At 51.1% G+C, this 20,270-nt stretch overlaps 1 protein-coding gene across 2 annotated transcripts in view; it reads right to left on the reverse strand.

Moving 5' to 3' along the window:
- LOC122203308 (transmembrane protein 132B) overlaps nt 1–20,270 on the reverse strand; it is a 326,990-nt gene that overhangs the window by 86,740 nt on the left and 219,980 nt on the right. For both annotated transcript variants that reach the window (XM_042910001.1, XM_042910000.1), the window contains exon 4: nt 6,308–6,494. In XM_042910001.1, coding sequence (XP_042765935.1) covers nt 6,308–6,494 — 187 coding nt within the window. The remainder of the gene's footprint in view (nt 1–6,307; nt 6,495–20,270) is intronic.

Below are 20,270 nucleotides of genomic sequence, written 5' to 3' on the forward strand. Positions count from 1 at the left end.
CTCCTGCCTGGATCACTGCACTGGGGCCTGCCCTGGCTTCTATGCCTGGGGTCTCTCAGTTCTATCAGGCATCCCCCAAAGCTGAAAACTTACCTCCGTGAAGTAGTGATCGGCTCATCACCCAAAAGGTGCCCACAGTGTCCAATGCTACCCAGGGTCACGCAACTGTAGTAGCAAAGTTCTAAATCATAAGCTTGGGGTTGCCTTGCAGGGTAACAGTCCCCCTCAGAAGGGGCTGTGAGACTGGGCACAGTCCCCGCCGACTGCCCACCCAGCAGTCTTCCCTCCTCTCCTCCCTGTCACAGCTGAGTCCCAGGTCCCATCTCTGCACCATGGCCATATCTGACTCATGAAATCAAACTCTTGCTTTCCTCCAGGAGGAGAACCCACCACCTGCCGTGAGACCGAACCTCTGTTTGGCCTTCCCGCAAAGTTTGACAGATAGGACTGCATGTGGCCAGAGCGCATAATGGCCGTGATGAAAATACGGATGACTAAATATTACAGAGTGCTTACAACGTGCCAGGCCAACGTGCTAACACCGTCCCTGCAGGATTTCACTGAATCCTCACAAAACTCTATAAGGCAGGAAATACCATTTCACAGACGAGGAAACCGTTTCACAGACGTGACGTACCCACGATAACAAAGCTAACAGTTCAAATTTCAGTCTAGAAAGGTTCACCCAATAGCCTGTACTCTTGAGCAAAATGTTTCACTGCCAACTCCCTGAAAGGTGGAAATGATTGACGTTTTCCCAGGATGTACATCACCCCAGTAAAGCAACAGGGTAAAAAAGCTGGAAAGGTAGAGAGAGTCACTAACTCTACACAAGAGTTGAAGGTGCTTGAGTCCTCCTGGGTTGCTTTCCAACTGCATACGTGACCTTTCCATTTGCCTGGATGTCGTAAGCATGTTCGTATCTGTCGGATCTCAGTCCGCGTAACACCGCTGTGCGATACACGGGACTGGGATTCTAACTTGGAAATTCACAGGTGAGAAATGAAAGCAAAGACAAGTTAGCTGACCCCAGGAGGCCACAGGGAGAAGGAGAGGCCAGCTGGGCTCTGCCCTCAGGTCTCTTCCGGCCCCAGGGGTTGGAGGAAGCCAACAGCCCCAGCCCCTGGGGCGTCCATATCCTCCAGAAGGAAAGGCTTTGTGTGTAAACGAAGATCGAAGATCGAAGATCGCCAGGCCTGTGGTGGCTCTCCTGTGGGATCCTCTGAAAGAGCAGAGTGCAGAGTGCTTTCCTGATGGCAGAAAAGCAGTGTCCCCAGGGGCGGGGAGCTGTCAGAGGTGGTGGGTTGGCTGGGGTTGACACTGAGGTCCAGAAAGCTGCTCGGAAAGCAGCCTTGGGGAGGCAACAGAAGAACGAATCATGAGAAGAAGGATGGAGAGCTCGGGGCACACAGCCTGAGGAGGACCAGAAAGGGGACTGGTGTCCCATACCAGGGAGAGTGGGAGGAAAATTAACACCCCCCAAGGATGCCCACGTCATAACCCCCAGAACCGATGGGTATGTTACTTTGCACGGCAAGAGGGAAAGTGAAGGCTCTTGAGATGAGATTTTCCTGACTCATATCCAAGAGAACCCAATGTCATCACAAGGGTCCTTATAAGGGACAGAGGGAGGCAAGAGGCTCAGAAAGGAGACATAATGACAGAAGCAGAGGTCTGAGTGGTACGGAGCCAGGAGCCAAGGGAGGCGGGCGGCCTCGGGGAGCTGGAAAGGGCAGCGAATGGATCCGCCTCCCTCCCAGCCTCGAGAAGGACGCAGTCTTGCTGACACGTTGATTGTAGCCCAGGGAGACCCATGTCAGACTCTGGCCCGCAGACTATAAGACAGTGACCTTGTGTTGCTTTAAGCCATTAAGTCTGGAATGATTTGTTACAGCGGCAAAAGGGAATTAACACGGCAAATGAGAGCTCCAGCCGGTGGACTTGGCTTCCGATGGTAAATACAACCATTCGTCCCCTTGTTGAGCAAATGCCGTACGTGGGGCGCCATGCACCGTGCTGAGAAACCGCCTGGTGGTAGGAGCAAACACGGTCCCTCCCATCAAGCAGCTCGTGACCAGTATCTGCTTAGCAGTCTGCTGCTGCCCAGCTCCAATGTGCCCCTCATCACCTGCTCTGTGAAAATGGATCTGAGTCCTTAACATCTTTCCTTCGCCGAAAGGCAAGGTGTGGAGCTTCGCCCGTAAGGGTGCCGGAGAGACGCTGCAGAGGGAAAGGGTTTGCTTTCTGATTGTGGCGCTCTCTCTGCGGGCCGCTGCCGTGCCCACGCCGTGACTTCTCCGGCACAGGTGGCTGCCTTCATGGGCAGCTCCCGCGGCAGCCGGCAGCCCGCAGCTCTGCCCAGCATCCACCTTGAGCGCCTCGACAGCAAGTGCCTCTGAGGAGACGCGTCCCTGTAAAGTGCGGTCCTCGAAATTCCAGCGCGTTCCACCGGTCGGCCACCTCAGCAACTTCTCCACATTCAGTGAGCCGTGACTGTACCCCCTCTCCGATAAGGTCTGGATCTCAGGGTGGGGGGAACCTCTTCCTTGGGCACGCGCTCTCAGCCCTCGGGCGGGGGGTACTCCTGATGTCTTCCATCCAGACGTTCTTGAGCGTTCTCTTCACTTCTCACTAAGCAACCCCTCGTTTTCCAGTCCTTGTCAGAATTAATAACTCTTTAAATCAAACTTTCCCTGTTCAAATTCTTTCTCCTGATCGGAGCCAGGCCAAGACAGATGTGCACAAACATATAAATAAGCATGAAATGCAGACAGTGGTGCAATCTACAAGAGACAAGTCAGCAAGAATATAAGGACGGAACTAAGTTGGTCTGAGCGGCCGGGAGAGGCCTCTCCAAGGTGACCTTTAAGGTGAAAAGAGACGAGAAACCAGCCAGTGGAGCATTCTGGCCGGGCCTGCGACTCGGCATGGCTGGGTTCTGAGCGCACAGGCTTCTGGTGAACAGGACACATTTGGACGTCAGAGTCACATCGTGCGATAAAACCAGAGCCGGCGTCCGTTCCCTGGACGGGCTCTGGTTCCTTAGGTGACCCAGCCCCGGTGCCCTGCCTCCAGCCTGGGGTGGGGGGGCCCTCGCTCCTGCCAGGCTTCCCGACTCTCTTCTGTTCTGTGTCTGGCTTCTTATCTGTCCTAATTCCCGCGTACCCGAAGGCTTGCACTGAAATGACTCTGTCTGAACTAGGAAAGTGGTTTCTGCTTCTGGGTACAACCCCATACAATAACAAGGCCATTTTGTTCGTGCCTGTGGACAAGTCTCATCGCACCTTTACATCATGCAGCAGAAGTTGTCCAGAGTTAGTTGCCACTGAGAAGGAAGAAAAGAGGTGGAGAGGAGGAGGGGGTTTGGGGGAGGAAGGGAGGGGGAGGGAAGGAGAAAGGAAGGGGAGGGGAAAGAAGAAAGGAGGGGGGAGGAGGAGAAGGGAGGAGGGACCGGAGGAGTGTGGGGAGGAGAGGTGGGAGAGGGAAGGGGAGGAGAAAGGGGAGGGGCGGGGGAGGAGAAGAGGGGAAAGGAGGGGGAGGAGCAGGGGAAAAGGAGAAGGAAGGGGGGGGAAAGGAGGAGGATGGGGGAGGAGGGAGGAGGAGGGGGAGGTAGGGGGAGGGGGGGAGGGGAGAGAAGAGGGAGGGGAGGGGCCTGGCAGGAAGGGAGAAAGGGAAGGAGCACATAGAAGGTACTTCCCTGCTAAGCAAGTAGGCAGAACCACCCCCACGCCCCCCCCCCACCCCGAAGGCCACCCCTTGGCAGTTGTGGGTTTGGAGAGCAGCTCAAACAACCGATTTCAAAAAGATGAACTACCAACCTCGGTCCCACCATCCCACTGCAAACTTTCCTAAATAGCTCTGGTCCCCTGGGGTCATTTTGAAGCCGCTCCTCACAGTGATTTAAGAGATTGTGATACAAAACACCACTCAAGGATCCAACGCTTTCCTGACAAAAGGAATTGAAGCCCAAAAGCAAGAAACCTTCCCTAAGTAAAGATTGACCAGATGGGGAGCAACGTGCAGCATCTCATAGTCAGAGACATGCCTCCACCCCCCCCCCGGCCCCCCCACCCTCCCCCACCACCCCCCACCCCCGGTGCTGAGCCCAGGCACCTGTCAGGAAGACACAGGGTCAAGGAGGCTGGCCCCTGCAGAGACGGTCAAAGCCCACCTGCTTTTCCTGATCTGCCAGGTTCTTCCTTCCTGTGTGGGTTTCACCATCTCCTTCTCTTCCCCTCCCCCTGACTCTGTCCTGTCCCCGTGAGGGACACCCCACTCAGCCAAGAGCCATCAGTGAGGTCTTCAGGCATCATGAGAGAGGCTGTCACCACAGCCAAAGAGCATTTGAGCGTCTGTAGCAAAGGTCCATCAGGAAAGGTTATCCCAAGAGACGAGACTAATATCTCCTGAAGCCCAGAATGACAGAATAATTGTCCCCGCCGCCAGGTACTCTGCTCAGAAGGGTAGTTCCGGCAAGATGCTAAACTCAAGTTCTGGCCAAGGATGCGTCGTTGCAAGTGTGCCAACACAGCCCTACAGCAGTCGTAAACGACGCATCACCATCCATCACTTGGCTGTGTTCTGACACAACTTTTTCCACAGACACAGGCAGCAGACTGGATGTGGTCTGTGGGCTGCACTCGGCCAACCAGGAGTCTGTCTCCCTGCCTGGTTCCAGCCTCCTTTCCGGCTCCTCTCCGAACCGGCACCTGCCCATCAGAGGAGAGCATGACACCCTCCCTTGAAATTCTGTCCTCAGAAGCAACGGGAGGCTGCGGGATCCCCAGTGAATCAACTGCTACACATTAAGCATAGAGCAAAATTGTAAGGACTCGGCGTAAAGATGTAACCCAACCTCAGCCAGATCTAGGTTGATCTGGAGAATCAGAACGGCCTCCTTCTGCCTTAAAATCTACATCCATCGATCTCTGCCCCTTTGCAGGGCCATTTCCCGCTGGTTGTGGCTCTGCCCCAAAACCACCATGCAGATCGTTGCTCATGGGGGTAAACTCCATCAGGCTAACTTTCAAGAATTAGATGAGCCCAGTAGCCTGGATTAAAGCATGGGGTTCTTTCACCAGCATTCGTTCCCAGCATATATGAACTGTCTCAGGCATCGTTCTAGGTGCTGGGGTCACAGACATGGGGTCACAGACACACGACTGACCAGAACCCTACCTCCACGGATCTCACCTTGCAGAGAGGACACGGGTAGTGAGCCCTGCACCTCCAACGCCGATGATATCTATGAAGGAGGTGAAACAGTGTGGTGACGTGGGCAGACAATGATACAAAGGGGGACAGAGAGCCAGTTCTGGCCAACGTGGCTGGGGAAGGGTGCATCTCTGAACAGTCAAGTTGAAGAGAAGGAGCCAGGCTTGGGGAGACTTTGGGAAAGTGTTTCGGGCACAGACGAGAGTAAGAACACAGATACAGAATTGCAGAATTAATTGGAGGATGTAGGGTTTCGTTTACAAGGATCTTAACCCTGGTATCCAACTTGAGTATGAATGACAGAAGCACCCACAGATTGCCCTAGAATATCTGGGTGTTGACCCCCACATTTTGGTCCCAGACAGGAAGGTCAAAGCAATGCAGAATCTTTCATGTTCCACTGAACATTTCCGGTGTGGAAAAGGGTATTAGGAATGCAGCGTTCCCCACGGATTGATCATCCCTGTGGCCCACTGGCACTGTCCTTTTTACATTCTGGAACCTCATGCATGACCCTGTGCTCTGGTGTGGTCCCCGAGTCTGGTCACGAAGGGAGCTTCAACCAAAGTCAGAGGAAAAATCTGGTCACTCCAGGCCAGGCACAGAAACACAACAGGTTCTGTGGACTTCAGGACCTTATACAGGCCCAGTTGGTCAGATCCTAACAAGGCTCCTTCATCCCAGCTGCACTTTTCAGTTGTCCAGCCCCCACGCTCCCTGGGAACTTCCCGGCGAAGTCGAGTGACCCGGGCCACTCACTCACATGCAAAGCACTGTCCCCACGCAGACCCCTGATACAGCACCTAGTCCTGATGTGGGCACAGACTGAGACGATAAAGGACAAGGGCTCCCCGGGAAACGTTCCCCAATATCCACAAGGAACAGAGATTTACAGTAGACCCCAAATAGTTTCCCGGAAGGCATTATGGGAAGTAGGTAAATAAAATGTAATCTAAGTGCATTTCCTTTGCTTCAACAACTTCATCAAGAGCGTAAAAAATAACAGATTATAAAACGCTTCATGTTTCTTTGAGTATTAAATCACTCAAAGAAAACTTCCTGGTGACCCCCTTCCGAAGCTCAAATTTCTCACCATCGCAAGAGGGACAATGCCCACGAAGGATGTCTGGCTGACAAAGATCTCGGAGACGGCCAGCTCGCTCATGGAGTCCTCCACTGGGTATTCCACCTGCCAGGTGATGGGCTGGGCCCCGGCCAGGCCGCTGCTGTTGTCGACCCCGAAGTCCACTTGCAAGATCTCATAGAAGGAGCCATTTGTCCTGGAAAACAAACACATGCGAAAGTGCCATTTAAAACCTGACACTCAGCAGAACATCAAGAATGTAATAAATTGCCACCCTCCTCCTTGCCAATCGAAAGGGTGACTGCCAACTTCAACAGAGCACACGGCGGTGCTGACAGAGCCTCCAAGCACCGCACACGGCAAGGGGCCCTGAGCCTCCTGTCTGGTGTCGCCCCCACCCAACGCATGCCCATGCCACCATCCAGCACCACACACGGCAAGGCGCCCTGAGCCTCCCGTCTGGTGTCACCATTGTTCCAGTCCTGAGGCAAGTCCGGGATTCTGGCTACTTCTACTTTTACTTAGCTGTGTCTATGGACCAGTGGTTCAAACTCTGAGCTTTAGGATTCGGGAAGAATGGGCTGGTGGGAGAATCAGGAGACCAAGCGTGGGAAGGACTCCCTAACTTCCTGGTTCGCTACATAACTATGAGCAACATATAAGATAGTACAGTAGACTGTTCATTTCGTGAGCCCGAAATGGGATGAGATGTAAAGAATCCACCCGCCTTAATTCATGGAGCGACAGCGCTGCATGTGTATTTGGAAGCGGGGACGAAGGTGGATGGGGCATTTATAGGTGAAAAAGACCAATGCCATTCTCAATGGTATTTCTGTACACAGGGAGCGTCTTATCATTGACAGGGACGTTGTAAATTATAGGCTGACTATTGTACCAACATAAGTCACCGAACAGAGTTAAAACAGAAGCCAGCCAGCACAGGACTTGTGAGCGATTCCTGCTGTAGCCTCCTCCCACCCTGGTGCTAGCTTTATCCCCAGCCAAGGAATATGACGGCAGAGTAACGGATTCACAGTCGCCCAAGACCTGAGTCACACGAACCAACTTATTCCTTTCCTGCCAGTGGGCCTGCCAGGACCCAAGTGGGCCTGGAAGCCTCTGCCCTGCCTTTTAGGGTCTGGACAGGGTCTTCAGTTTGAACCCCCAACGCGCAACCTGTGAGGAAAGAGTTTGGAAATGAACCTGGGCAGGCTGCTTGGCCCCCAGAAGTCTGCTACCATGGACAGCTCCCCTTCCCGGGCCAACTCCAGAAGGGGGTCAAAACCACAGGGGGCTGGCGAGAGGGAAGCATCCAGGCACCCAAGACCTCATTCAGACACAGCAATAGTATTGACAGAACTGACCTGCCCCGTACAGAATTCCACACAAATCAGAACCACACCAGACTCCACACAGAATTGGTCGCATCTAACCTTTTCCCACGCAGCCAAGGGCTTAAGAAACTCTGATGTTGCTCTGTCTCATCCAGTGGCCACTAGCCAGAAGCAGCTACTTAAACCGAAATATAACTTTATTAAAGTAACACAGCCGGGTGTTCCCAGCTGAGCTGAGGCTGGGTGTGGGACTTGCGAGCTGTGAGTCCTCAAGTATCTATTTGTCGTGTTGTTCTGCACGGGGAGGACAGTGTTTGCTGCATAGAGATCCCAGGCCTTGTGAGAAGGTGGACAGTGGGCACGCATGGGGACCACCCCCCCCCAGGGGACCCTGATTTACTGGGCATCTTTAGTGAGAAGGCACAGAAGGGGGAGATTAAGGGCTGACCCTGAGCTGCCGAAGGGATTTCAGGGTCTCAGGAACTTAGGGACCCACTCCACGACCCTCGTTCCCCACCCACCACACTCCGGCCTGAAAAATCTCCTCTCTGGTCACAGGATTTCCTCACTTCTCCATCTGCTGGGTGTCCTCCTGTAAGAGACGCTCGGTCCTTTCAGACCAGATGTTCGATCCCTCTAGACCGTGTGCCGTGCTTGTCACCACGACTGGAGGGCAGCTTCCAATACCTCCTGGTTTCTCAGCATTCAGTGGATCCCAGCAAAGTGAACGCCAAGAAAGTGATAACTTTCTGCTATTGGCAGCTTAATCCTGCTAAATCTGCACTCCGGTCTCGGGGTACAGAAGCAGCCGGTCTCTGGGCAAAGAGGGCAGCCCCATTCTCCATGGGTCCTTCCTTCTCCTCTCTGACTGTCCAGCCCATGAGCTGGACCAGCTATGGGACTCTGCCCAAGTCCAGCTAGAAACGGATCAACGACCAACTCAGAGTCACTTTTATGCACAAGTTTTTATTTTAGGTCATTTCCCTCCAACTGGAAAGGCGGTCTTTTACTTTCAAGCAGCTGGCGTCCTTGCTAATAAGGCCATTTCCATGGAAATGGGTTTATAATTATTAACTACCTGCTCCTGATCTACTCTTGATAAGCCTTTCAAACTTAGAACAGTGTTTCATGATCCTCTCGACTTAATAATTACCAACTGCCTTTGAGGAACCTAGATCAGTACTTCAGCCATGAGACATTCATTAGACATTTTTCCCCGGGGTGGAGAAGTGAGCGCGTGCGTGTGTGTGTGCGTACGTGTGTGCACACATGTGCATGTGTGTGTTGGCAGAGGTCAGGCAGGAAATGGGGCTCGACGGCTTCTCCCCTCGAGTGAGAGCACACAGCATCCTCCCGAAAGGACTTGGTTCCCAAAGTCCTGTAGAAACTGCTTCAATAAAAGCTGAGCCTCTTTCCTGGGACCCTGGGACCCCAGAAGTGGGGCTGGGACAGCTTTTAAATGCACAGTGTGGCTACAGCTCAGACATGTCAGCAAGAAGGAGAGGGAGGGATGGGGCAGGAGAGGGGAATGGGGGCCCAACCCAGCAGGCTCCCCTGGAGCCACACCCAGCCATTTCTCAGCATATAACCCAAGACGACAAATAATTATAGCTGGGTTTTTTTTTTTTGTTTTGTTTTGTTGTTTGTTTGGTTGGTGGTGGAAGGGGACAGGGATGGGAAAGGAGGAATGAAGTGGGGAGGGGGGTTCAAAAGCTTGAACTCCTCTTGGGGCACTGGGTGGCTCAGTCAGTTAAGCATCTGACTTCAGCTCAGGTCACGATCTCGCGGTCCGTGGGTTGAAGCCCTGCATCGGGCTCTGTGCTGACAGCTCAGAGCCTGGAACCTGCTTCGGATTCTGTGTCTCCCTCTCTCTCTGCTCCTCCCCTGCTCACACCCTGTCTCTCTCTCTCTCTCTCTCTCTCTCAAAAATAAACACACACAAAAAATTTTTTAATCAAAAGCTTGAACTCCTCTCCAGTAAACTGTGCCATTTACATAGATTTTTTTACCCCTCCCCACAATCCCCACAAACTTCTAGATGGTTCTGAGCTACCAGGCTGAGATGCTAAAGCCTTCCCCACATGAGTTTTTCTAGAAATGGAGCAAGAGAGGCTGACCTCTGTCAGGGTCTCTGTCTTAAGAGCCTTTCTCTGGTCATTACTTTTTAAATGACCACAAACCAAGGAACATACTGACCCATGACTACAATGAACAAATGCCCCAGAGTAGATCTGCTGGTTACTCACAGTAAGTACGAGGAGACTGAAATTTGCCATCCCATCTAGACTGTTCACCCCGTGAGGACAAGGATGTGCCCGTAGCAGCTGGCACAGTACCCAGCAAATTGTAGGGATTCAATACGTATTTGTTTAATTCATCGAACATACTTAAAAGGCCCAGCAGGACATCCCGTAAAATTCCGGGGGGTGTCATTTGCCTTCTGGGACACAAGGAGCTACCAGTCAGCTGAATTCTGAGCTATATTCTTATGCCTGCCTGGTAAGTATATTTATATACTCCTTGCTTTGAGAAGGTATGTCTGTCTCCACCATTACAATGTAATTCTCTTCTTTTTTTTTTAAGACTTTGTTGTCGTTTTCTTCCCCCAACAGTTTTAAGTTCACAGCAAAAATGAGGGGAGGGTATAGAGATTTCCCATATTCCCCCTGCCCCCCAACAAGCTTCCCCTGTTATCAACATCCCCACCAGATGGTACATTTGTCATCATCAATGAACCTACACTGACACATCACAATCACCCGGACTCCATGATTGACGTTATGGTTCACTCTATAGGTCTGGACAAACTTATGACACAGATCTGCCATATGGTGACGCACAGAGTATTCTCACCACCCCAAAAATCCTCCGGGCTCTGCCTATTTACCGCTCCTCCACTCAATGCCTGGCAACCACTGATCTTTTACCGTCTCCATGATTTTGCCTTTTCCGGAACGTCCTATCGTTGGAATCCTACGGCACGCAGCCTCTGCAGATTGGCTTCTTTCACTTAGTGATATGCACTCAGGGTTCTTACACATATTTCATGGCTCGATAGCTCATTCCTTTTTAGTGCTGATAACATTCCACTGTCCGGATGGACCGTGATTTGTTTATCCATCCACTGAAGGACATCTTGGTTTGTGGACCTAGGTTTTCAACTTCTTTGGGTAAAATACCAAGGAGCATCATTGCTGGATGGTAGGAACCTAATTCTTCAAAGGCCAAAACCTATTATAACACCACAGTCACTACGGTCCCTGGCACATTCGTTTTACCCAATGACATTTATTAAGCAGATATGATGTGTCAGGCACGGAGAATTCATTCATTCATATATAAATCGATAAGACCCCTGTCTTACTAATCAGGTAAATAAATAAGGTAAGTCCTGGTCATGAAAAATGCTCTCCTAAAAATAAAATAGACTTGAACTTAAAAAAAAAAAAGCTAAAGTTTTTTCAATTAAAAAATTTTAAGTACAATTTTAAAATAGTCCATTTTTACTTTAAAAAAATTTTAAACATTTACTTATTTTTGAGAGAGAGTGAGTGTGTACACGAGTGGGGGAGGGGCAGAGAGAAAGGGAGACACCGAACCCGAAGCAGGCTCCAGGCTCTGAGCTGTCAGCACGGAGCCCGACGTGGGGCTCGAACTCATGGACTGCGAGATCATGACCTGAGCCGAAGTAGGACACTTAACCGACTGAGCCACCCAAGCACTCCCATTTTTACTTTAGACTAGACTACAGATCACAACTAGAGACAATGAAAGTTGTTCAGGACCAGCCCCTATAAGAAACTGACATTTGAGCTGAGACCCGAAAGAATGAAGCGAACCAAACAGATCCTCAGCAAATGTTTGTCAAATAAATGAGTAAATCTATTTTGAGCTTGAAAAAAAAAGTCATGGGAAAGTTTATCCCAAACCATCAGCATGAACACAAGGTGCTAAATGAAAAAGAACATCCAGTCTTTGTTCAAACACCACCTGCTCAGTAAATCCTCTTCTGACCACACTATCCACCCCTCATCCCCCAACCCTACAGTTGCGACCCATTAGCCAGACCCATGTTTTCTATAGCTTTTACCTTTTAACCTACCAAGTGACTGACTGACTGGTTGATTGATGGATTGATGGATGGATGGTTTGGGGGCACGTCTGAGTGACTCAGTTGGTTAAGCACCTGACTCTTGATCTCAGCTCAGGTCATGATCTCACAGTTTGTGAGTTTGAGCCCCACATCGGGCTCTGTGCTGGCAGCATGGAGCCTGCTTATAATTCTCTCTCTCCTGCCTCTCTCTCTCTCTCTGCCCCTCCCCTGCTCACTCTGGCTCTCTCTCCCTCTCTCTCCCTCTCTCTCTCTCTCTCTCTCTCACACACACACACACACACACACACACACACACACATGAATGTAGGTTCTTTGCCTGCTCTGTGTCCCCAGCACTTAGAACCCTGCCTAGGACATAGTTGGTGCTCATTAAACATCTGCTGAATGAATTAATCAATGAATACCAAACAACAGCGGGAGCGATATCTCAGAGGAATATGTGCTTAGGGAACCCAGAGACCAGATGCGGGAAGGAGACAGAAACTGGCAAGTCAGGGAAGGCTTCCTGGAGGAGGCTAGACTAGGGCTGATCTTTGAACAATAGGTTAGTAAGACAGGTAACTACTACAGCCCCATTGCTTGGGATCTCTCATCACACCCTTTCCCCTCCCCTCCAGACACCCTTCCCACTCCCCACCTGCCCCCAACACCAGCCCTCCGGGAGAGGAGAGAAACAATCTCTGGTCATTAATGCCATCGATGGAGCAGAGGCTCTGTCTGCCCTGCGGCTCTTCTCATCACGAGCTAAGGGCCAGCTCTCAGAACCCGGCGCGAATAAATCATCTCCTGCCGCAATCCCATAAAATCCAGCCACTACCTCCTCATTGCTGTTTTGTCAAAGGCAGCACGGCCTGTACTCGCTGTGGAAAGGATGTTTCAGGCTGACGAATCAGCCAGTGGTTGGCAGTCAGAGGTCTAAAACTATGTAACGGCCATGAGTCTCGAGTAGGGACTTCTCATCTTTCGGTCTCAAAACAGTCTCTCCTCGTTGGTTTGATTTTCTGTCTTCCCATCATCAAATTCCTACATAGAACTTTGAAAAAACAAATTCTGAGACGATGTCGAATGGGAATAGTCCAAGCATAGAGGCTCCTTTACTGCATTCCTGGTTGACTACGAAGGCTACAGAGGTTACGAGGGGGTCCACTGAGCTGCAGGTGGCCAGAGCCACATTTCACTAACTGACCCACTACCTTGTTTTTACAAAATTTGAACTAATTACGAGTATTTTTAAAATTTTTTTTAAGTTTTTATTTACTTTTGACAGAGAGAGAGAGAGAGCGAGTGCAAGCTGGGGAGGGGCAGAGAGAGAGGGAGACACAGGATCTGAAGCAGGATCCAGGCTCCGAGCTGTCAGCACAGAGCCCAACACGGGGCTCAAACCCACGAGCCGTGAGATCATGACCTGAGCCAAAGTCGGACGCTCAACCAACTGAGCAACTCAGGCACCCCTAGTTACGAATATTTTTTAAGTTTATTTATTTTGAGAGACACAGAGAGAGAGAGAGAGAGAGAGAGAGAGAGAGAGAGAGAGCACAAGAAGGGGAGGGGCAGAAAGAGAGGGAGACAGAGAATCCCAAACAAGCTCCATGCAGGGCTCGAACTCACGAACCATGAGATCATGACCTGAGCCGAAATCAACAGTCGGACGCTTGACCAACTGAGGCACCCAGGTGCCCCAGCTGCCGATGTGTTTAAAAGCAGAACATCCACACCCACCCCCCGTAGAAATGGGGTTTCTGGCTTCTTTGGGGAAACGGGGTCCCTACATTCCCATGTGGGCACAGTCAGCAGGGGCAACGGGATGCCACCCCTACCCATGGGGCTGCAAGTCCACGATAAGCTCCTTTCTTCATGTATCGTGTCCCTCAGGTCCCTGTAGACATTTGTGATCTCTGAGAAAACACATTTCATTTTTGAGCTTCTAGTAAACACCTCGCGAGCCTTGTTTCCAGCTCACAAATGACTCCTTGTTCTCCTGGGAACGTGTCTCCCTCTGCCCTCCTGCCCGGGTGTTTGCGTGAGGTCCAGTCTCTAGCCACAGCCCTGGCCTCGGTGCCAAACTCTGACCTCGACTGGGTGAAGAACACTTCCTGGCAGGTGTGAGATCCTCCTTGAAGGTTCCCACAGGAAGAGTTCACAGTGTCCCCAAAACAGTTGTACACAGATGTTCGTTGTGGCGTTTTCCATAACAGTCGAAAAGTGAAAACAGCCCAACTGGCCAGTGGGAATTGACGGCCGATGGGTACAGAGCTTCTCTGGGGGGTGATGAAAATGTTTTGAAATTAGTGGCAACGATTCCATTTTATGAATCTAGTAAAAAAAAATCTAGGAATCTACTAAAAAAAGAAAAAACACCACCGATGGTATACTTCTAAAAGGAGGCATTTTATGGTGTGTTAATTATATCTTAATTTTCTTAAGTAAAAAAAAAAAACCAAAAGAATGAGAGGGGAAAATCAAGTCACAAAAGGATATGTATGGCATGATATTTTTTATAAAAATGGTAAACTCATGTGCAACCACTCTTTATACAGTTTATATTAAAAACCATAAACACAGGCATGGTAATGATAATGTCTCCCTCGGAGGAGGGAAAGAGAGAAGGACACCAGCAAGGGGTATGTAAAGGCTTCGATTAGATGTGGAATATTGATTTCTTTTAAAATTTGAAGAAAATAGGGGCGCCTAGGTGGCTCAGCGAGGTAAGCGTCTGACTTCGGCTCATGTCATGATCTCGCGGTTCATGAGTTCGAGCCCCAAGTCGGGTTCTGTGCTGACAGCTCGGAGCCTGGAGCCTGCTTCGGATTCTGTGTCTCCCTCTCTCTCTGCCCCTCCCCTGCTGGTGCTCTGTCTCACTCTCTCTGTCAAAAACAAATAAACATTAAAAAGTTAAAATATGAAGAAAATAAAGCCAGATAGTAAGTAAGAGTGAATGAAGCCGGTGGTGGATAAATGAATGTGTGTTACCTTATTTTCCATATGTTTTTGTATGTTTTGTAATTTTATTTAAAAATGAACATTTATTTAAAAATAGAGGGGCGCCTGGGTGGCTCAGTTGGTTAAGCATCCGACTTAGGCTCAGGTCATGATCTCGCGGTCCGTGGGTTCGAGCCCTGCATCAGGCTCTGTGCTGACAGCTCAGAGCCTGGAGCCTGCTTCAGATTCTGTGTCTCTCTCTCTCTCTGCCCCTCCCCTGCTCATTGTCTCTCTCTCTCTCTCTCTCTCTCTCTCTCTCTGTCAAAAATAAATAAGTGTTACAAAAAATAGCAAGCTACCACCCTCAACTGTCTATCTCCCTCTCCCTCTCTCTGTCGCATCTAGTTTCTTCTCCTTGGGCTTAACTCTCAAATCCGTAGTTCCCAGACTCTGCATCTGACTCCTAAAACGGCTCCTAAGAACCAACCCACTGCCCCACTTTCCAACCGCAGGAAAAGGAAAGGAGAGTCGTCTTCTTTTTCTGCCTTTAAATATTTTAAAGCACCTCGCAGACCGGTACGGGCGACCTTATTTTTGCTTCCCAGCAGCTTCCCAGAGCTGAAAACGATACATCTCGGAAACGAGCGAACGCTTAGGCACCTGCGCGAAACCCAGGGCTGTCTCTCGCGCTAACACTCGCCCGTCACTTCCAGCTGATTCGATGTTGTCAACGTCACCGTGACAAGCCCGGAGACAGCTCTAAGACAACCGCCACAATTAGCTCTTTCTTCCCTCTGCCTCTGCCTTTCTGACATCCCCGAAACCAGCTCACACCGACTTCCAAAATACAACTTTTCTGAGTCGGCCCCCCCCGTGTCTTCCTATCGCCAACCTCGAGGGAAACGCTTGTTATATAAGCGACCCAAGGGGGCGCCTGGGTGGCTCGGTTGGTTAAGCGTCTGACTTCGGCTCAGGTCGTGATCTCGCGGGTTCGTGAGTTCGAGCCCCGCGTCAGGCTCTGCGCCGACCGCACGAAGCCTGCTTGGGACTCTCTCCCTCTCCCTCCATCTAGGCCCCTCCCCAACGAGTGTACGTGCTCTCTCTCTCTCTCTCTCTGTTAAAATAAATAAACTTTAAAAAAGAAGTCTTGGGGCACCGGGGTGGCTCAATTAGTTAAGCATCCGGCTTCAGCTCAGGTCATGATCTCGTGGTTTTGTGTTTGAGCCCCGAGCTGGGCTCTGCACTGACAGCTGGGAGCCTGCTTAGGATTCTCTCTCTCCGCTCCTCCCCGCATTCGCACCATCTCTGGTTTAAGTAAGTTTAAATAAACTTAAAGTATTTTTAAAAAGACAACAGTGAAGCCCCCTCTGCCCTCTGCCAACCAAAGTTATTCATTTTCTTACTGCACCCCCCCCCCCCCCCAGAGATAGCGGTGCATGTGTGAGCACGAACACGCACGATGCTTCGCCTCGCTCGTAAGCGCACGGGGCGCACCGAATGCCCGGTCCGCCTCTAGAGCGCCGCTCTCTGAGCCCCAGTCCTCTGAGTCGGGCGGACTCTGGTGGTCCTCCTCGATGATGGCGGCACCGGCCACATGGCCCCATCCGACCATGGCGGCCAGCAAGGGCAATCCCCCAGAAGGCACGTGGGGAGCCGCGGTCCCGCCCTTGGCACAGGGACAGCCTGGCTGAGGCAGGTCACGCAGCGGGGAGGGCAGCCTCCAGGACCCGGTGCCGTCCGCCTCCGGAGTCCACGCAGAAGACACGACACGTACCGGTCACTTACCTGGGCCCGCACATCACTGAGAGACGACAAGGTCCCCAGCTCTGTGCCAGGCCCCGTTACGCGTACAAGGGGAGAGTGCAGAGCAGAATCTCACTCGGGGAAACTCTAGTTACTTTGCCAAGAGTCTGCTTCTAAGTGCGAAACCTTCCTCCTGATGCGTTGCTCAGGATTACTCTGCACCTGCCCTGGGAAGGGCCTCATTAAACGGGGATTCTTCTCCTGCCTGCCGGGAGGGCTGGCTCCTTCCAGTGAGAGCAGCTGCTAATGAGGTCCCGGGGTCGTGCCCTGTTCAGGCTGGTTAGCGGGCTATTCCAGGTGGCCGCGAAGACCATCTACAAGTCGCGCGCCCTGCAGGCTTGCCTGGTCACCAGGGGCCAGCCGGCAGCCACAATCAGTGCCAATTTATCCCTGGTCCTGGTGTTTTCCCTGCTGAGACACTGGAGCGGCACCCTGCCCAAAGGACCACGCGGGGCTCTCCGTTACGGGGACTGCCACAATTAGATGACCGGGGCTGCGTTCGCGGCCGACCCAGCAAAGATCGGGCCGGACTGGGCTGCCTGCGGCACTGGGTCAGAGGAATGCCCACCTTCACCTACGGCAAGATTTCAAGGTCACAGACATGTGCCCGTCGGCACCAGGGGAAGTCACTGCCCGCAGACAGAGCGGTGGGGTGTACGAATCATGAAGTTTCACCTACAGCCTGGCCTTCTCTCCCAACTTCCAGACTCCCTTTTCCAATCGCACACGGGACAGCTCCCGTTGGGTGTCTAACAGACGTCTCAGACCTGATCCTGAGCTTCTGCCCCTCACCACACACTTCTCTCCCATTGAAGGCCACTCCGTCCACCCTCCCAGACGCTCAGGTGGACCCCTCGTTCGTCCTGAACCCTTCTTCCCTGGCTACCCACACCCGATCTGTCCAGAAAGCCCTCCAGTTCTGCCTGGGAGACATACATCTGCAGTGCCTTCACTTCCCGTGTCCTCGACTGCCACACGGGTCCCCACTGCCACACTTCCCTCCATGGCAGCCCGAGTCTTGTTAAAACAGAGGTCAGGTATCTTCAGTCTCCTTTTTTTTTTTTTAAGTTTATTTATTCTGAGAGAGAGAAAGCATGAATCGGGGAAGGACAGACAGAGGGAGAGAGAGAGAACCCCAAGCAGGGTCTGCACACCGTCAGCACAGAGCCTGGCGCGGGGCTGGAAGCCACGAAACCATGAGATCGTGACCTGAGCCAAAATCAAGAGTTGCATGCTTGACCGACTGAGCCACCCAGGCACCCCTGGTATTTTCACTCTTCTGTTCAAAACCCTTCAAAAATTCTCATCTCATCCACATAAAAACGCAAGTCCTTACAAGGATCTCTAAGGCCCTACACACCCGGAACCCCCTCCCCCCCAGTGCCTGCTACGTCCCTGACACCTTTGCTGTCCCCTGTCCCCGCGGCTCCCCCAGCATCAGGCACACAGCTGCCTCGGCTCTCCCTTCCATCTGGACCCCTCTGCCCGGCGATATCGGCACCACCTACCCCCTCACCATCAGGACCTGCCTCAAATGTTGCCTTCCAAGCAAGGTCCCCGTTAGTGACCCTGCTGAAAGACCCATGTCCTCCACCAGTGATTCCTGTCACCCTCCCCTGCTCTTTCTCCATAGCACTCAACACCACAAACACACTAGATTTTATTTACTAGCCTTGCCTATTGGCTGTTTCTGTCTACTAGACTGTAAACTCAGTGGGGCCAGGGGTTTTTCTTTCTGTTCCCTGCGATACCTCCAAGACCTAGAAAAGCACTTGGCCCACAGTAGGTCCTCCATAAATATGTCATGGATGAATGAATGAATGAATGAATGAGCTGGGAACCTCAGAGTTCATGCTTTGACACCATACCTCTACGGCAACCTTGAGCGTTCATGTATGAATACATGTGTGTGTTCGTGGTGATCCTTGAGCATGAGGTCACTCCTGTCCATCCTTGGCTGGATCTACCCACTCATTTGCCACTCTCCCTCAATGTAGATGTCTGTCTGTGGCATCTTTATTGTCCTCCATAACAGGGTGGGGAGAGCATCAGCTTCCCTGCATGGGGACGTCCATCAGTCTATAAGTCACAAAATGGGAAAATCACACCATGCTGTTCTCTGTCCCCAAGTGTCTGTTTCTTTAGGTCGCTCTCGGCAGTGTCTCCAGAGTTCAAGGGTGTCCACGGCGAGAGTATTAACATGAGAGCAACTCCTCAGCCATCACCGGACTGGGAATCATCAATGACATTTTTTAAAATTGTGGTTCGAACACTCACATGAGCTCTAACGTTAGCAGATCTCAAGTTGGCAATACGGCATCGTTAACTACAGGCACGATGCTATATGCTACACCCAGAGCATGTTCCTCTCACGTCCAGTGTTAATGTTTAGAAGGCAGGCACTGTTGCAAAGGGCTCCACAGGAGAACCATTTTTCCAAGGAGCATCACAAATGAAATGATTATCAGCCTTCTCTAAGAAGGTACAACACTCACCCTTGACTTGGACGTTCCCAAAGTTCATGGTGCTTCCAAATCACCCGGAATTATTTCAACACCACAAGAGCAAACAAAAAAATTAAAGACAAAGGAGACAGACAGACAGGCACCTTGGGGTATTAAAAAAGAAAAAAAGAGAAACCCAAATAGAGTCTTTAACCTCATTAACCCTGAAACTGAGGAGAGTGCAGAGGAACCCACAAATACAGTGACATCCTGAATACCGCTTGGGTCAAAATCAGATTAGGAGTCCTGTAACTTTCAATTTACCTGGAGGCTTTTCAATAAATGTCAGGTGGGCAGAAATTCAACGGAAGTGATTTGCAGGCTCCTGTAATCCCAAAGTGTGTAAATCTCCCTAAATGAGGAGCTCTCCTTCAGGAAACAGGAATTCTCCTGTCACCAATTAATTAAAATCCGATGATTCCATCCCATCCCCTACTTGGCCCATTGTATTAATTACAATAGCTTCAAAATCTTTCTTATAGACCAATTACTCTGCAGTAATTAGGTCTTAGTCTTAAGTCAACCACAATTAAGAAGGATTATATGCATGTAACGTCTTTGCTCCTTCTGCTGGTTATATCTATTAAAGCACCCCTGAAATTCTTTACACAGAACTAGGTTGCACCTTTCCTGCTATATTTTGATTAAGAGAGACTAACTTGGGGGCACCTGGGTGGCTCAGTCGGTTAAGCGTCCGACTTCGGCTCCGGTCATGATCTCACAGTCTGTGAGTTCGAGCCCCGCGTCGGGCTCTGTGCGGACAGCTTGGAGCCTGGAGCCTACTTCAGATTCTGTGTCTCCCTCTCTCTCTTTGCCCCTCCCCTGCTTGTGCTCTCTTTCTTTCAAGAATAAATAGACGTTAAAAAGAAAATAAGAAGAAAAAAAGAGAGAGACTAATTCGGTCCAGAGGAGTAAGTACAAACCAGAATCAGGCATGAAATAACAGGAAACTGGTAAAAAGCTGGATTGTTTGCCTCACGACGCAGTTCATCTACCCGGTTAGAGGATGTACAAACAAGACAGTTCAGGGCAGGAGGAGACCTCCACACCTGGGTTCCAGGGAAGGGAACATTGGGTTCCCACAGGACTGGTGTACCAGCACCTTGAACGCGCCCTGCCCTCGCCCTACATCAATCTCAGCTTCGGAAACGGGCCCACTTGTGCCTGTCCTCTAGGAATGAAAACGGTTCCAGGTAATGATGATATCTGATGGGAGTCAGCACGAGGTCAGACCCTTGGAGGAAAACGACCATTAATTGGCCTAAAACAATAGAACAGAAGGTGACATCTGTCCTGGT

The sequence above is a fragment of the Panthera leo genome, chromosome D3 (assembly GCF_018350215.1).
Source record: "Panthera leo isolate Ple1 chromosome D3, P.leo_Ple1_pat1.1, whole genome shotgun sequence".
Taxonomy (NCBI): Eukaryota; Metazoa; Chordata; class Mammalia; order Carnivora; family Felidae; genus Panthera; species Panthera leo.